General features: G+C 37.5%; 1 protein-coding gene across 1 annotated transcript; it reads right to left on the reverse strand.

Moving 5' to 3' along the window:
- Positions 1-7,264: 7,264 nt before the first annotated feature.
- Positions 7,265-8,194, reverse strand: LOC131405905 (olfactory receptor 4N2). The gene has a single exon (XM_058541140.1). The coding sequence runs from the start codon at positions 8,186-8,188 to the stop codon at positions 7,265-7,267; it is 924 nt and encodes a 307-aa protein (XP_058397123.1). The 5' UTR covers positions 8,189-8,194.
- Positions 8,195-13,917: the final 5,723 nt, after the last annotated feature.

A 13,917-nucleotide genomic window follows, 5' to 3' on the forward strand; every position in this document is an offset into this window, starting at 1 on the left:
TCACAACATCCACGCCCCACTGCCAGGAGAGTCCTGTCAATCGACACGGCTGGGCAAGGATCACACATCCTGGGCAAGGCGTCCCTTCCACAGGTGGAACTCTCACCAGGTCTCAGTCTCCAGCAGTTTATATAAGCAGTTACAGAGTTTACAGAGCAAGCATCCAGTGTTTCCATGCACAAATGGTTATCAGTGGCGTACGTGCACTGAGCCCCTTGGCTAACGTCCCAGCCCAGTAGTTGTGTACGTGCATTGTTTTCTTTGGTTATCGTCTTAGCCCGGCACAGATGGCCAGTCCATCCCGTGCTACGACACTCCAAGAGCCTTGAAATGTTACAACTTGCAACTCTTTCCGTGGGAGAAGGGCCAGTTCCCACCACGCAGAAAGCAGCTTTTATATTTCTTTTTGTGCTGGTGGCTGTAGGTCAATGGAGCGGCCAAACATGGCTGTACTCATGTCAAGACAGAGGACTCACACTAACCATTTCAAGACAATACTATAAAGCTACTGTAATCAAGACAGCATAGCATTAATGAAAGAATAGATACATAGATGAATGGAAGACAGCATAGAGCCTAAAAATAGATGCACACAAGTATAGTCAATGATCTTTGACAAAGGAGCAAAGGCAATTTGGTAAAGAAAGAATAGTCTTTGCAATAGATGGGTCATAGATCTAAATGTAAAATGTAAAACTATCAAACTTATAGAAAAAATATAGGAGGAAATTTAAAGGACTTTGAGTTTGGCAATGAGTTCTTAGGTGCAATACCAATAACATGATCTATGAAAGAAAAAAAGTAATAAGTGTAATTTGACTAAATTTAAAAACTACTGTTCTGTAAAAAACAGTTAAGAGAATAAAAAGACAATCCATAGACCAGGAGAAAATATCTGCAAAACACTTATCCAATAAAGAACTTCAATCCAATCTTAAAACTCAATAATAAGAAAAGAAACACAATTTAATATGGGCAAAAAGATCTGAAAGACACCTCTCCAAAGAAGAGAAACAAATGGCAAATAGGCTTATTAAAAGATGCTCAAGATCATTTGTCATTAGGGAATTGTAAATTAAAGCAACAGTGAGATACTACTACATACCTATTGGAAGAGCTGAAGTCCAAAAAAATGGACAATACTAAATGCTGTTGAAGATGTGGAGCAACAAGTACACTCGTTCATTGCTTGTGGGAATGCAAAAATGGTACACTAACTTTTGAAGTCTGGAAGTTTCTTGCAAAGCTAAACATGGTCTTACCATATGATCAGGCAATCATATTCCTGGGTATTTACCTGACTGATTTGAAAACTTGTATCCAAAAGAACCTGCTCTTGAATGTTTGTATAAGTTCACTGATAATAGCCCAAGTTGGAAGCAACCATAATGTCCTTCAGTGGGTGAATGGATAAACAAACTTTGGTACATACATACAGTGGAATATTATTCAGAAATAAAAGAAAATGAGCTATCAAGCCACAAAAAACATGGATGAAGCTTTAGGTGCATATTGCTAAGTGAAAGAAGCCAGTCTGAAAAGGCTACATACTAAATGATTTCAAATGCATGACATTTTGGAAAAAGCAAAACTATAGAGAGAGTAAAAAAAATGTAGCTGTCAAAGGTGTAGGGGGAAGATGGGAGGTTTGAATAGGTGAAGCAAAAGAGATATTTTAGCATGTGAAATTTTTCTGTATAATAATGCAGTGATAGATACATGATATTATGGATTTATCAAAACCCATAGAACTTTACAGCATAAGAATGAATCTTAATTTATGCAAATTTTAAAAAATTATTTAGGAGGTTGGGGAATCCCAGGATGAAATGTAGACTGTGACAAAAACATGTAACAAATGTATGAAATGACTTACTGAAAGGGATGGGAGGAAAAGGGGCTGACCTGAGTAACTTTGGAAATTAGTGGAATCTGTAAGATTAATGGCAAAAAGAACTGCAGTTAAGCATTATATCCTAGTTAATAGAGTTGTTTCCCACGGGATATGGGTTAACAGTTTGACACTGCTGTATACATGTCTACTGGTATTGAACAACCAAGTCAATGGATGGTGGATGGTGGTAGCCAAGTTTCTCACTGTTGGAGTGGGAGTTTACAGATGAACAAAGGGAAGAGGCCAGGATGCTCCATGGGGTAAAGGATTAACGTTGGAAACATCAGTATGAGTTCGTGTTTAGCTCAATAGAGACACAGATTTTTACAGACCGAAAGATTTATAGATACCTGTATATGTGAAGGTTAGTATATCACGTATTCCCTCACTCTGTTAGCTGACAGAGCCTAGAGCAATGACACCCCAGTAGCAATAAACACACCTAGCGCCCAGACCACGGTTTCTAAAACCATTCTACAAGAAAAATACCCAGGGCTTCTTAGAGTCAAGGATCACAGAAACGCAGGTCCTTCTTAACACAGAATCTGCTGATTCCTTCTGGTTTCCTTTTCCTTCAGTGTGCCCCAGAAATTCTCTCAGAGAAATAAGGTGGGCAACCACAGAGCTCAATGGATTTTTTTACCATTTGTTGCCTGATATTCAGTGTCTTGAAATTTGTTGTTTTGTAGATTTTGTCCATTTTTTTGTTGTTTCAGGCAGGAGGGTAAATTCAGTTCTTCTTGCTTCACCTTGATCATAGCAGAAATCTTGGTTTATTTTAATAACTGATTAAAATTTTTAAACACAAATAACAGAGTTTATTTACTTCATATGTCAATAGGTGATTCAAATGAAATGGATAAAATTAACATGACTGTTTTTAAAAGTAAGCAATTCACATGAAAATTGAATCCATGAAAAAATACATTTAATGAATAGACATTGTTTGCAACTGTCAAAATTGAAAGCTGTAATAAATATAATACTTTTGTCTTTTCCAAATTTATTTATTTATTTTTAATTTTTTTAATGTTTTGTTTATTGCAGTAACATTGGTTACTGAGGGTATTTCCCTCATTAAGTAGTAGATAATAACAACAATAAACAAACACATAGAGACAGAGACTGGATTGGTGGTTACCAGAGTGGAAGGGGGGAGGGAGGAGGGTGAAAGGGATAATTTGGCACATGTGTGTGGTGATGGGTTGTAATTAGTACTTGGGTGGTGAACATGACGTAATCTATGCAGAAATAGAAGTATATCAACTCTTTGAAAGAAAGCAAATACTACTATTGGAAATAGTAAGGATATATAAATATAATTTCATATATTGTTGGTGGAAAATTAAATTGACAGAATTTCACTATACATCAATGTTTATACCTTGTGACTCAGTAATTGTACTTTTAAAAATTTATTTTCAGAAAATAATCAAGTGTGAGAATTTATATTTAAACATTATTATATGAACTTAGCTTAAAATAGCAAAAATCTAAATATACAAAAGCAGTGATTATTTAGATTATTAATAATCAAAAATGGTAATTGAATAATTCATAGTCATTTACAAGAGTATTGTGATCTATATTTACTTATTTAAAAAATGCCCATAATATAAGAATAAAGAACTAGTTATAATCTACATGGATAATATGATCCAATTTTGATAAAAATAATAATGTGCTTATACATGTAAAACTGACAAAATTTTAATATTAGATATTTCTGTGTGGTGTTATTTTCATATTATTCTTTAATTCATTTCTTTAATAAATATTTATGAGCACTTTCTTTGTGCCATGCAGTAGAGAAAACAAGCAAACAAATCTCTGCTTTCGTGGATGTTCTATACCATGAAAAAACAGGCAATAAGATAAGTATGTGGAACATATGTCAGATTAAAACGTGATAAGTGCATTACAAAAGTAATGCACAGGGGCTGGCCCAGCGTCATAGTGGTTAAGTTAACGCACTCCACTTCGGCAGCCAGGTGTTTGCAGGTTCGGATCCTGGGCACAGACCTACATGCTGCTCATTAAGCCATGTTGTGGTGGTGTCCCATATACAAAGTAGAGGAAGATTGACACAGATGTAGCTCAGGGACAATCTTCCTCACCAAAAAGAAAAAGATTAAAAAAAAATTAATGGTGGGAAGTGGAATATGGAGTTTGTGGGAGTGCACTGCAAATTTCAATAGGGGGGCTAGGGAAGTTCTCACATGGAGGGTGACATTTGAGGGAAGTTCTGAATGAAATTATGAAGTGAATCATGACGATATCTTGGGAAATCTCATTCCAGACAGAAGAAACAGTAAGTCAAAGGTTCTGAGTAGGGAGCAGCCTGGCATGTTCAAGGATCAGGCCAGTGGGACTGAACAGAGTGAGTGAGATGGGATGTAGCAGGATAAGAGCTCCGAGAGTGGAAAGGGTTAGGAGTTAGGGCGTTTAGAGAAGGTTGTGTGGACCTTTATAGACAATAAGGAAAGACTTTAGCTCTTACTTTAAGTAAGATGACAGTCACTGAGGATCTTGAGAAGAGAAGGGAGATGACATGACTACATTTGAACCAGATCATTCTGGATGCTCAGCTGAGAATAAACTAAAATGGGACAAGTGCGGAAGTGAGACCAGTGAAGAAGCTACAGCCATAAAGTGGGCAGAAGATGATCCTGATTTGGTCCTAGGAGGTAGAATTTGAGGGAGAGATGATCTAATCAGGCAATTTGATGATGGCAGAGCTAATCTAGACTTGTTAACAGATTGGATGTGGAATATGAGAGAAAATATTTCTAAAATATTACGAATCAAAATTTTGGACCAGAGACTGGAAAGATGGAATTACAATTAACCAAGATTGGACTGTGGGGTGGGGAGAGGTGTGTGGTGAAGATCAGGAGGCAGTCTGGCATGTTATGCTTGAGGCGATACTAAGGCATGAAAGTAGAGCTGTGGCTGTGGCATAGGCTGCTGGGTAGAGGAGCCTAGAGTTCATGAGAAAGATACGTGCAGAGGGTATCAACATATAGATGGAATTTAAAGCCAAGAGAGCTGGGTAGCTAAGGAGAAACTCTCAAAGAAGAATGAGGGAACAGCTGGTTAGGTGGAGAGGAGTCTATGAAAGTGGAGAGTCCTGGGAAGGCAGTGATCCACTGTGTCGAGTGCTGCTCAGAGGCCAAATGTGGTGAGACCTGAATAAGGATCATTCATGATCATGACAAAGCTGTTTTATTGGTATGATTGGGTGAGTTGAAAAGGAAAGAAATTTGAAGCAGACGGTATAAACGTGCCAGTCGGATAAATCTGCATACTATATGATTCCAACTATATGACATTTTGGAAAAGGCAAAACTATAGAGACAGTGAAAACGTCCGTGGTTGCCAGGGGCTTGAGGGGACAGGGCAGAGAGGGAGGGATAAATAGACAGAGTACAGAGGATTTTTAGGGCAGTAAAACTATTCTGTATGATGCTGTAGTGGTAGATATATGACATGCATTTCTCAAAATCCATAAAATTGCACACAAAATGTGAACCTAATGTAAACTATGAACTTTATTTTAAAATAATGTATCAGTATTGGTTCAATTATAATAAATGTACCATACTAATATAAGATATTAGTAGGAGAAAATATGTATATGTAGTGGGGAGCAGAGGGTATATGTATTTTCTGCTCCACTTTTGTGTAAATCTAAAAGAGCTCTAAAAAGTCTATTTTTTTTTAAGTATAAACAACCTTTGAGGGGCTTTGCTGTAAAGGAAAGGAGAGAAATTAGGTAATATATGGAGGGAGAAAGGTGACAAAGAGGTTTTATTTAAGACGAAAGAAATATGGTTAACATGATAAGCTGAGAGTGATGATGGGGAAGGAGATATTTGAGGAGTAAAAACATTTTTTATAGCCTAAATATTTCTACCATGCACATGATTTATATTTTAATATTCGATTATTTTAAAAATAAAATATAAAAAATTAATCCTAGATCTTTTGCATTTTGTGTTCCAGATTTGTTTTGGATGCAGCCCATTCAATGTACTCATAAGAGACTTGAATTTGGATAATTTAATTAGGCAGAGAGGCAGTAGCAGGAGAGGCTTCTGTTTTGCTACGGAATATAAGTACACAGTGGCTGGATCACTGTATTGTTCCTAGTCCTATGGCTAAGGTGGTGGTATTTTTCAGATAACGGATGGTAAAGACTGTAGCAAGAACAGCTCCCTTTGCAGCCTAGGTCTCCTGTGTTGTTCTGAGAGACATCTCTGGATGCCCAACCTATAGTCAGTTCTTCTAGATTTTTCAACTATTTTGTAAGCACATAGTTCTCTATATTACATCATATTATTTTTAAAATAACTAGAATGGTTTCTACTATCTGTGGTAGATTATTGACTGATCACCAAAGAATTATCATCATTACATTCAGTGTGAAATCAATTGGGGTTGAAATCAACAAATGGCTAGAAGTCATAAAAATCTGCAAGAAGTAATCATGAAGTTCTGGAAAAAAGAAAGTAAAATGTTTACATGACCTTATCACATGAAAATAACCACCTTTATTTGACTTCTAATTATGAAAGAAAAATTGGCAGTTTAATTTTTTGGGAAATATAAGCATAATATTTCCCTCAATGATATCTTTCAACTCTGATATCTTCACAGAGTCATGTAGGAAACTGCATCAGAGAAACCATTCTGTTGCTTAAAGCCTTAAAAGGTTTTCTTCTTGTAATTAGAGAATAAATCAAACTCGTTATACTCCCTTCAGGCGCATATATGTGTTGGACACAACCAGTATCTCCAACTTTAATTCTAATTATTTTCACATTCACTTCTTCTACCTCAGTGAATTTGAACTTTGTTGTGTTCTTCAAATATACCAAGTTCATTACCATTTTCAGGTTTTTGTACTACCTGTTCCCTCTGCCTCGAATGCTCTCCTGCAGTATTCCCATGATTGACTCTTTCACTTTATCTAGATATCAGCCAAAATGCCACCTCCTCCTGAAGTCTCTGCTTGAAGACTGAAAGTAAACCGATTACCTCGACCCCACACTCTCTAACTATCCATCTATGTATTTATGTATCTATCTATCTATCTATCTAACATTTTGCTTTTCCTTTTAGTTTCTTCAGGACAATACCTCTCCCTGAAACCATGCTGTTATTTTCTATCTTGATGACTGTCTATTCCTATTAGATTGTACCTCCAGGAGAGCAGTAACTATACCCATCTCATTAATAACTCTTTCTCACAGTGCCTAGAATAGTCCTGACAAATGGGAGATGCTCAATAAATGCAGTATTTGGAAATGAATAAATTAATTTCAGATGAAATTCTCGAGTCTTGATTTCTTATTTTTTTCCCTTCAATTAAGCTATGTGCTGATTAAACAACCTCCTCACGGAAGATTTCACTTCCTGGTTACGAAGGGTATAAATCACAGGGTTCAACAAAGGAAAGATCACAGTGTGAAAGAGAGAAACCACCTTGTCAGCTGGGAAGGCTCTGAAGGGGCGAGTGTAGATAAAGATGCCAGGCCCAAACATGAGAAATATAACAATGATGTGAGTGGTGCATGTGGACATGGCCTTGCTCTTCCCCTCTGAGGAGGACCCACGTACACGGCAGAGGATGACAGCATAGGAGGCCAGAAGCCCTAGGAAGCACAGGAGCGTCATCAGACCACTGTTGAAGACCATCAGGAGCTCCACCACAAAGGTGTCTGCGCAGGCCAGCTTGATGACCTGAGGCACATCACAGAAGAAGTTATCCAGTCGGTTTGGGCCACAGAAGGGCAAGTGGAGGATGAGGGCCACCTGGATAATTGAGTGGACAAAGCCTCCAAGCCACAGAGCCAACATCAAGGCATAGCAGGCTCTAGGGTTCATGACAGTTGAATAGTGCAAAGGCCGACAGATGGCCATGTAGCGGTCAAAGGCCATCACAACAAGGAGTAACGCCTCCCCTCCTCCAAGGAAGTGCAAGAAAAAGAGCTGAGTGATGCAGCCTCTGTAGGAGATCACCTTCTTCTCAGAGAGGAAGTCCACTAGCATCCTGGGAGCTACAATGAAGGAGTAGGATGCATCCAGGAAGGCCAAGTTGCCCAGAAAGAAGTAGAGGGGGGCTGTGAGACCAGGGTCTGATCTGATGGTGAGGATGATGAGGAAATTTCCAGGGAGGATGATGAGGTAGAAAATTAAAACTAGCACAAAGACCATGAGCTGAATATCTTGAGACTGGGTCAGACCAAGGAGGATGAATTCTGCCACCACTGTACTGTTCTCACTCTCCATCTCCTCTGTCTGTAGGGGCATTAAGAAGCAGAGTTTATCATTATTACTATTTCTTCCATCTAGACTCTAGTTCTTCTCCAGCTAAAAATATTTGATATATCCACTGCTTCAGCTAAAAACAACATGTTCAACCCTCTCCATTATCTTGGGTAAACTCTGAACATTTCTATCCTCCATTTTTTGGGGGGGGAGGGGGTGTGAGGAAGATTGGCCATGAGCCAACATCTGTGCCTATCTTCCTCCACTTTGTACGTGGGACATCACCATAGCATGGCTTGATGAGCGGTGCATAGATCCACACCTGGGATCCGAACCCAGGAACTCCAGGCTGCCGCCGAAGTGCAGCATGAGAATCGAACCACCAGGCCACCCGGCTGGCCCCCTATCCTCCATATTTAAAGGAAACAACAAACCAACAAAAATCCTGTTCTCAAAGCCACACTCATATCCCCTTTCAACCATTTGCTTCTGTAGGACTGCTCTCCACTTTAAGAGTCTGACATCCCACACCTTGGGATCTTTACCTTCTTGAGTCATAGAAGTTTCCTGATTGAGATATAATCTAACTCCAATTATTAAGATCTTCCCATTTTTGTGTTGTACTGTGCTTGAAGTTTAGTTCTTTCCCAGTTCCTGCCTGCTAATTCTCTGCCTCGTTCTCTGTATTCTCTTATTAATTCTCTTATCATCCTTCTCTGGTCTGGTGTTCTTGTATTACCTTGACTCCAAACTGATCACCAATAGCCCAACAATAGCTCTCCTTTTCACTTAACTTAGAGGTAGTCTCCTAGCTGGATCCTTGGTTAAGTACCACTTATGTAGCCACTCCATACCTTGTTCATGCAGCTCAATTAACACTATCTGAACTCAATACTTATTATATAGTCCCAATCTTTTTTCTCTGATCCTGTTATGACACCCAAGGGAGAGCCTTTCAACAAAGAATATGCTACAATACAAAATCTGCTAGTATAAAATTTTTAAAAATTAATTATCTCAACTAATGAAATCATAGCATAGAAGAGATAGAAGTAACAATAAAGATCCTATAGTCCTATCCATTCCTTTCAAAGACAAGAAAACTAGGGCTACTGTGGTTACATGACTTATGTTTAGAGTTTTCTTTTTTGTTCTGATTGACAAGTAGAAGAAGAATGCAGGAGTGTACTATTTAGTTTAAATACATAACGAAATTATTAACACAGCTTTGATCAATGGATGTTCTTTTTTGTGTACTTGAATAATTGTGTACTTGAATAATGTTAAAAATAATATTGCTAGTCTATAATCACTCCTTTTATTTTGTTTTGTTTTTTGTGAGGAAGATTAGCCCTGAGCTAACATCCATGCCAATCCTCCTTTTTTTGCAGAGGAGGACTGGCCCTGAGCTAACATCTATTGCCAATCCTCCTCCTTTTTTACCCTTTTTCTTCCCAAAGCCCCAGTAGATAGTTGTATGTCATAGTTGCACATCCTTCCAGTTGCTGTATGTGGGATGCCACCTCAGCATGGCCGCACAAGTGGTACGTTGGTGCGTGCCCGGGATCCGAACCTGGGCCGCCAGTAACAGAGCATGTGCACTTAAGCACTAAGCCACAGGGCTGGCCCCTATAATCACTGCTTTATAGAGCTTAGAATTAGAAATTGAACTCTGTCTAAATAAAAGAACGCTAGTTATTGTGGGGAAAATCCAGATTTAAGGCTTAGTGCAGAAGGAGCACATGATGATCTATTGAGGACTGGAAAGAAAATGATATTTTTCGTATATATATAATATGTATATAATTATGCATATATGTATATATAACTGCATTTTATTTTTTTCTTTTCAAAATGCTACTTTTTAATATTTATAATATATTATTAGCATAATAGTATATATACACTTTATAAATAAATGTATATATTTAAGATAGATGCTCAAAACATGTTTTATTGTGGGTATGAAATGTTTTTAAAGTTTGCAAATTGCTAATATATAGAAAAATAAAATATAATACATACCAATGTTCCCCACACTATTTAGCTACAAAGAAGAGGGAAAATCTTTGACAGAAAGTGCTAGTAAGTTAGTACTTAGAAAAGAAAGACAGAAAGAGAGAAGGATGAGGGAAAGATAGAAGAAGAGAGAGAAATAGAAAAGCCAAAAAAATACACAAAAACCAGTTAGTCTATACAGCGCATTGTTAGGATACATATTTTAGGAAATATTAAAAATATCTGGGCCGGCCCCGTGGCTTAGCGATTAAGTGCGCGCGCTCCGCTGCTGGCAGCCCGGGTTCGGATCCCGGGCGCGCACCGACGCACTGCTTCTCTGGCCATGCTGAGGCCGCGTCCCACATGCAGCAGCTAGAGGGATGTGCAACTGTGACATACAACTATCTACTGGGGCTTTGGGGGAAAAATAAATAAATAAATAAAATTATTAAAAAAATATATATATCTGCTTTAAGTATCTCTAAAGCTGAACAAAGTGGTTAATATATGGGATCTCATGTATTACTAGAAGCCACAGGTGGAATTTATGAAAGTCATACTTCAACATATCAGCATATATATGTATACAAACACCACACACACCACACAGGCAAAGTGGAACCTACAAAAAATTTTAATAGAAAAAATTACTTTGTACGCTCTTCAAATTAACTTCTCTGCTCGCTTCTTAACTTTTCTCCACTTAAGCACCCATTTGTCTCAACATTCATTCCATCATCTGCCTATAAAAATACACTCAAGAATGTAAGTCAAGAGCCCCCTTCTACTTACTCTTAGGTTTTCTGCATCCCACAAGCTCAATGAGTGAGTTATTTCCTGATGCCTTAGTGTTTAATGATGTCTCTAAGACATCAGAGGATTTCTGAAGGTCTTTGTGATTGAGGGTTATAGGCTCTTCCACTCTGCCTATTTCCTGTCTTTCATCTTTGGTTTCTCACTATTACCTATCTGATGGGGTTCCATACTACCTGATATATTTGACCCATTTTCTTCCCATGTCCCATTCTCACTTATGTACCTTCTGTACCTGTGATTCTGAGACAGTGGTTGGCATAGACCCAGAGATTATGTATCAGATGAACATTTCTGTAGATAAAATAAAATAAATTCCTGGGGAAAAAATATACAAATTACAGGCTCGTCAGGACAAAATATTCTATTTTAGCCAAGTTGGTGGGAAAATTGGTGGGAAAAGTATTGTCGGTAGAGGCTAACACAGAAATCTAAATCCTCACCACTGTATCTCTAATCTTCCTTGCCATTTCAGCTAGTTCAGAGATTCATCTGACTCTGACAATGATGATATAATAGAGGAGCGGGGAAAGCAAGGGAGAAGGATGGAGACACAAACATCTAGAGGCACCACTGTGTGGCCTGGAGTGCAAGCTGTGGTCAGACCAGCTCCTGGAGCCAGGTATTTAGAGATCCAAGGGGCTAACTTCCCCATCTCTTTGAAACATTTCCTCATGCTTGCTTCCTTGTTTTCCCTCTTTTCTCCTTGTGTCCATTTTATTCATCACCCAGCCTTTATTTTTCTAATGTATTTTTCTATATTTGATTTGGCTTCTTTTCCCCTGTTAACTTATTGTCTCTCATTTTCACATAATTTTCTTTCCCTATTTATTTTGCTTTCTTTGCATCTTGCTCTCTTTTATCGTTTTCTCATCTTTCTCCCTCTCATTTATTCATGTTCTTTAACTCAGATTTTTTCACTCTCTACTTGTTCTCACGTTCATTGCTGCTCCATTATATCCCTTGCCTGTTTTGCCATTATATCTAAAAACAAAACAAAAAACCTCATTGTTCTTACCTTTCAAGCAAGAATGAGCAATGTATATGCTTCCCACCATCTTCTATTCTAAACATTTGGTCTACAAAATAAAAATGTATAATTTACGTTTCAATACTCATCATTTTCTCTTGGATGGTATACTTCTTGCAATTTACAAATCTGAACCCTCACTAATTACTTCCTATTTCCTCATGTATTTTTTCTGCATGTAGGTGACCTGATAAAATAAGATGATTTACCTTTTTTTAAGAAAAGTAAACAACATTAGTATCATTCTAACAAAATGAATATATTTAACAAAGTTTCAAAAAATTTGAGTGTAATGTCTGTCAGCATATTGATCGAATCTTATAAATTGTTTGAATATAAATTAACAAGTTTTACATATTCTGAAAAATGTAGGTCAGGCTGAAGAACATGATGAAATATTTAACTGATACTAATGCTGATGGTGGATATATAAAGCACTAAATAAATGTATATGTCTTCAGACAGGAAATTCCCTCATCAATAAAATGGGATGGTTTGATTAAATTACTTCTGAATTCCCTTCAAATGCTAGCTTTTTAGGCAATGTAATAATGTAGAAATATTCTTGGTTTGGAATCATCTTATCTGATTCTAATACCTTCGCTCAGCAATTCACTAAATGTATGACCCTAGGAAAGTCACTTAGCTTACAGAAGGCTGAGTTTTCATCTGTCAAATAGACCACTATGTTGACTCCTTCTATCTGATAGGGGTGATATGAGGATCATATGAGCTGATGATGGTAATAAGAAGTAATTCATTCAAGTGTATTTAAACCAAAGGTAACCCTAAAATATTTAGATGTTAGCAGGTAGCTCTATTGAATGGACACATTGCCACTAGATCATTTGTCAATGTCTGTAGAGTAAACCCTGGGTGATGCAGCTGCATAAATCCAAGTGATTAATAGAGAGAAGAAATTGTGGACGTGCAGTAAAGCCTTCGCATAAAATTGCCAACACAGTCAGTTCTTTGTACATCAAGTTTTTCTGAGTTTCAGAACTTTCTGTCTGTCAAAGCCCTACGTTGATGAATAACAGGACAATAAGCAACAGAAGACAATCTCAAATATGTTGAGTATGGAAATTTGGAGATCTGGGCTAATCTTCTACAAAATCATAAAGTCCGTTAAGATTTTCTCTGGAGTTCTTAGCCTACTCTTTCCGCATCTTCCTCCCTTTCATCTTTTCTTCTGTATTTTGTAAGAAAAATAAAACATATCAATCATTTGTATGCTCCTTGGTTTCAACACTAGATGCCAACTCTCCAAAGGATATTGATAATTTCATTTAATTACGATAATAGAATGAAATTTTCTGCCCACCATTAAAGTAGTTCTAAGCATCAGGGGTAGATGGAGATTTATTGGGAGAGAGAGTAGAAAATGCCACACTGCTGAATTTGGAGCGTAGCCTCTGGCTATTCCTACTGAAACTCTGACCTCTCTTCCATTGTATTCCAAGGCAGCAGATGAACCAGTAGAATAGTTGCAATATTTTTTCTATTTTCTTCTGCTTCTTGTTTCTTGTGAATAGAAATACCCACCACCAAGAAATTTGAGTCTCTAGGGGTTTTATGTAACTCTCACAAAGTCGCCATCCTCCTGATAAGCATTAACTGATTATTCTTCTCATTGTTCATAAATATTTGTTCTCACAAAGGGAAACTTAGATTTTGAAACCTCCTCTGACTCTTTATGATGCAATGGAGACAGTGCTTAGGAGATTTGAGACCACTACAACCCTACTGAATATTTCCAAAGGGAGTTATTAGAATGCCAACTAAATTAGGCAAGGGTAAATACCAGAGCTTCATAAGGAATAAATATTTTAAAATGTGTCACATAATGCCACATTGGGTTAATTCTGAATTATAACACCAAAATCCTATCAGTGAATGAGATAATAGA

Source organism: Diceros bicornis, chromosome 5 (genome assembly GCF_020826845.1).
Source record: "Diceros bicornis minor isolate mBicDic1 chromosome 5, mDicBic1.mat.cur, whole genome shotgun sequence".
NCBI lineage: Eukaryota > Metazoa > Chordata > Mammalia > Perissodactyla > Rhinocerotidae > Diceros > Diceros bicornis.

Coding starts and splice junctions, on each gene's coding strand:
- LOC131405905 (XM_058541140.1), bottom strand. CDS start 8,188: ATGGAGAGTGAGAACAGTACAGTGGTGGCAGAATTCATCCTCCTTGGT.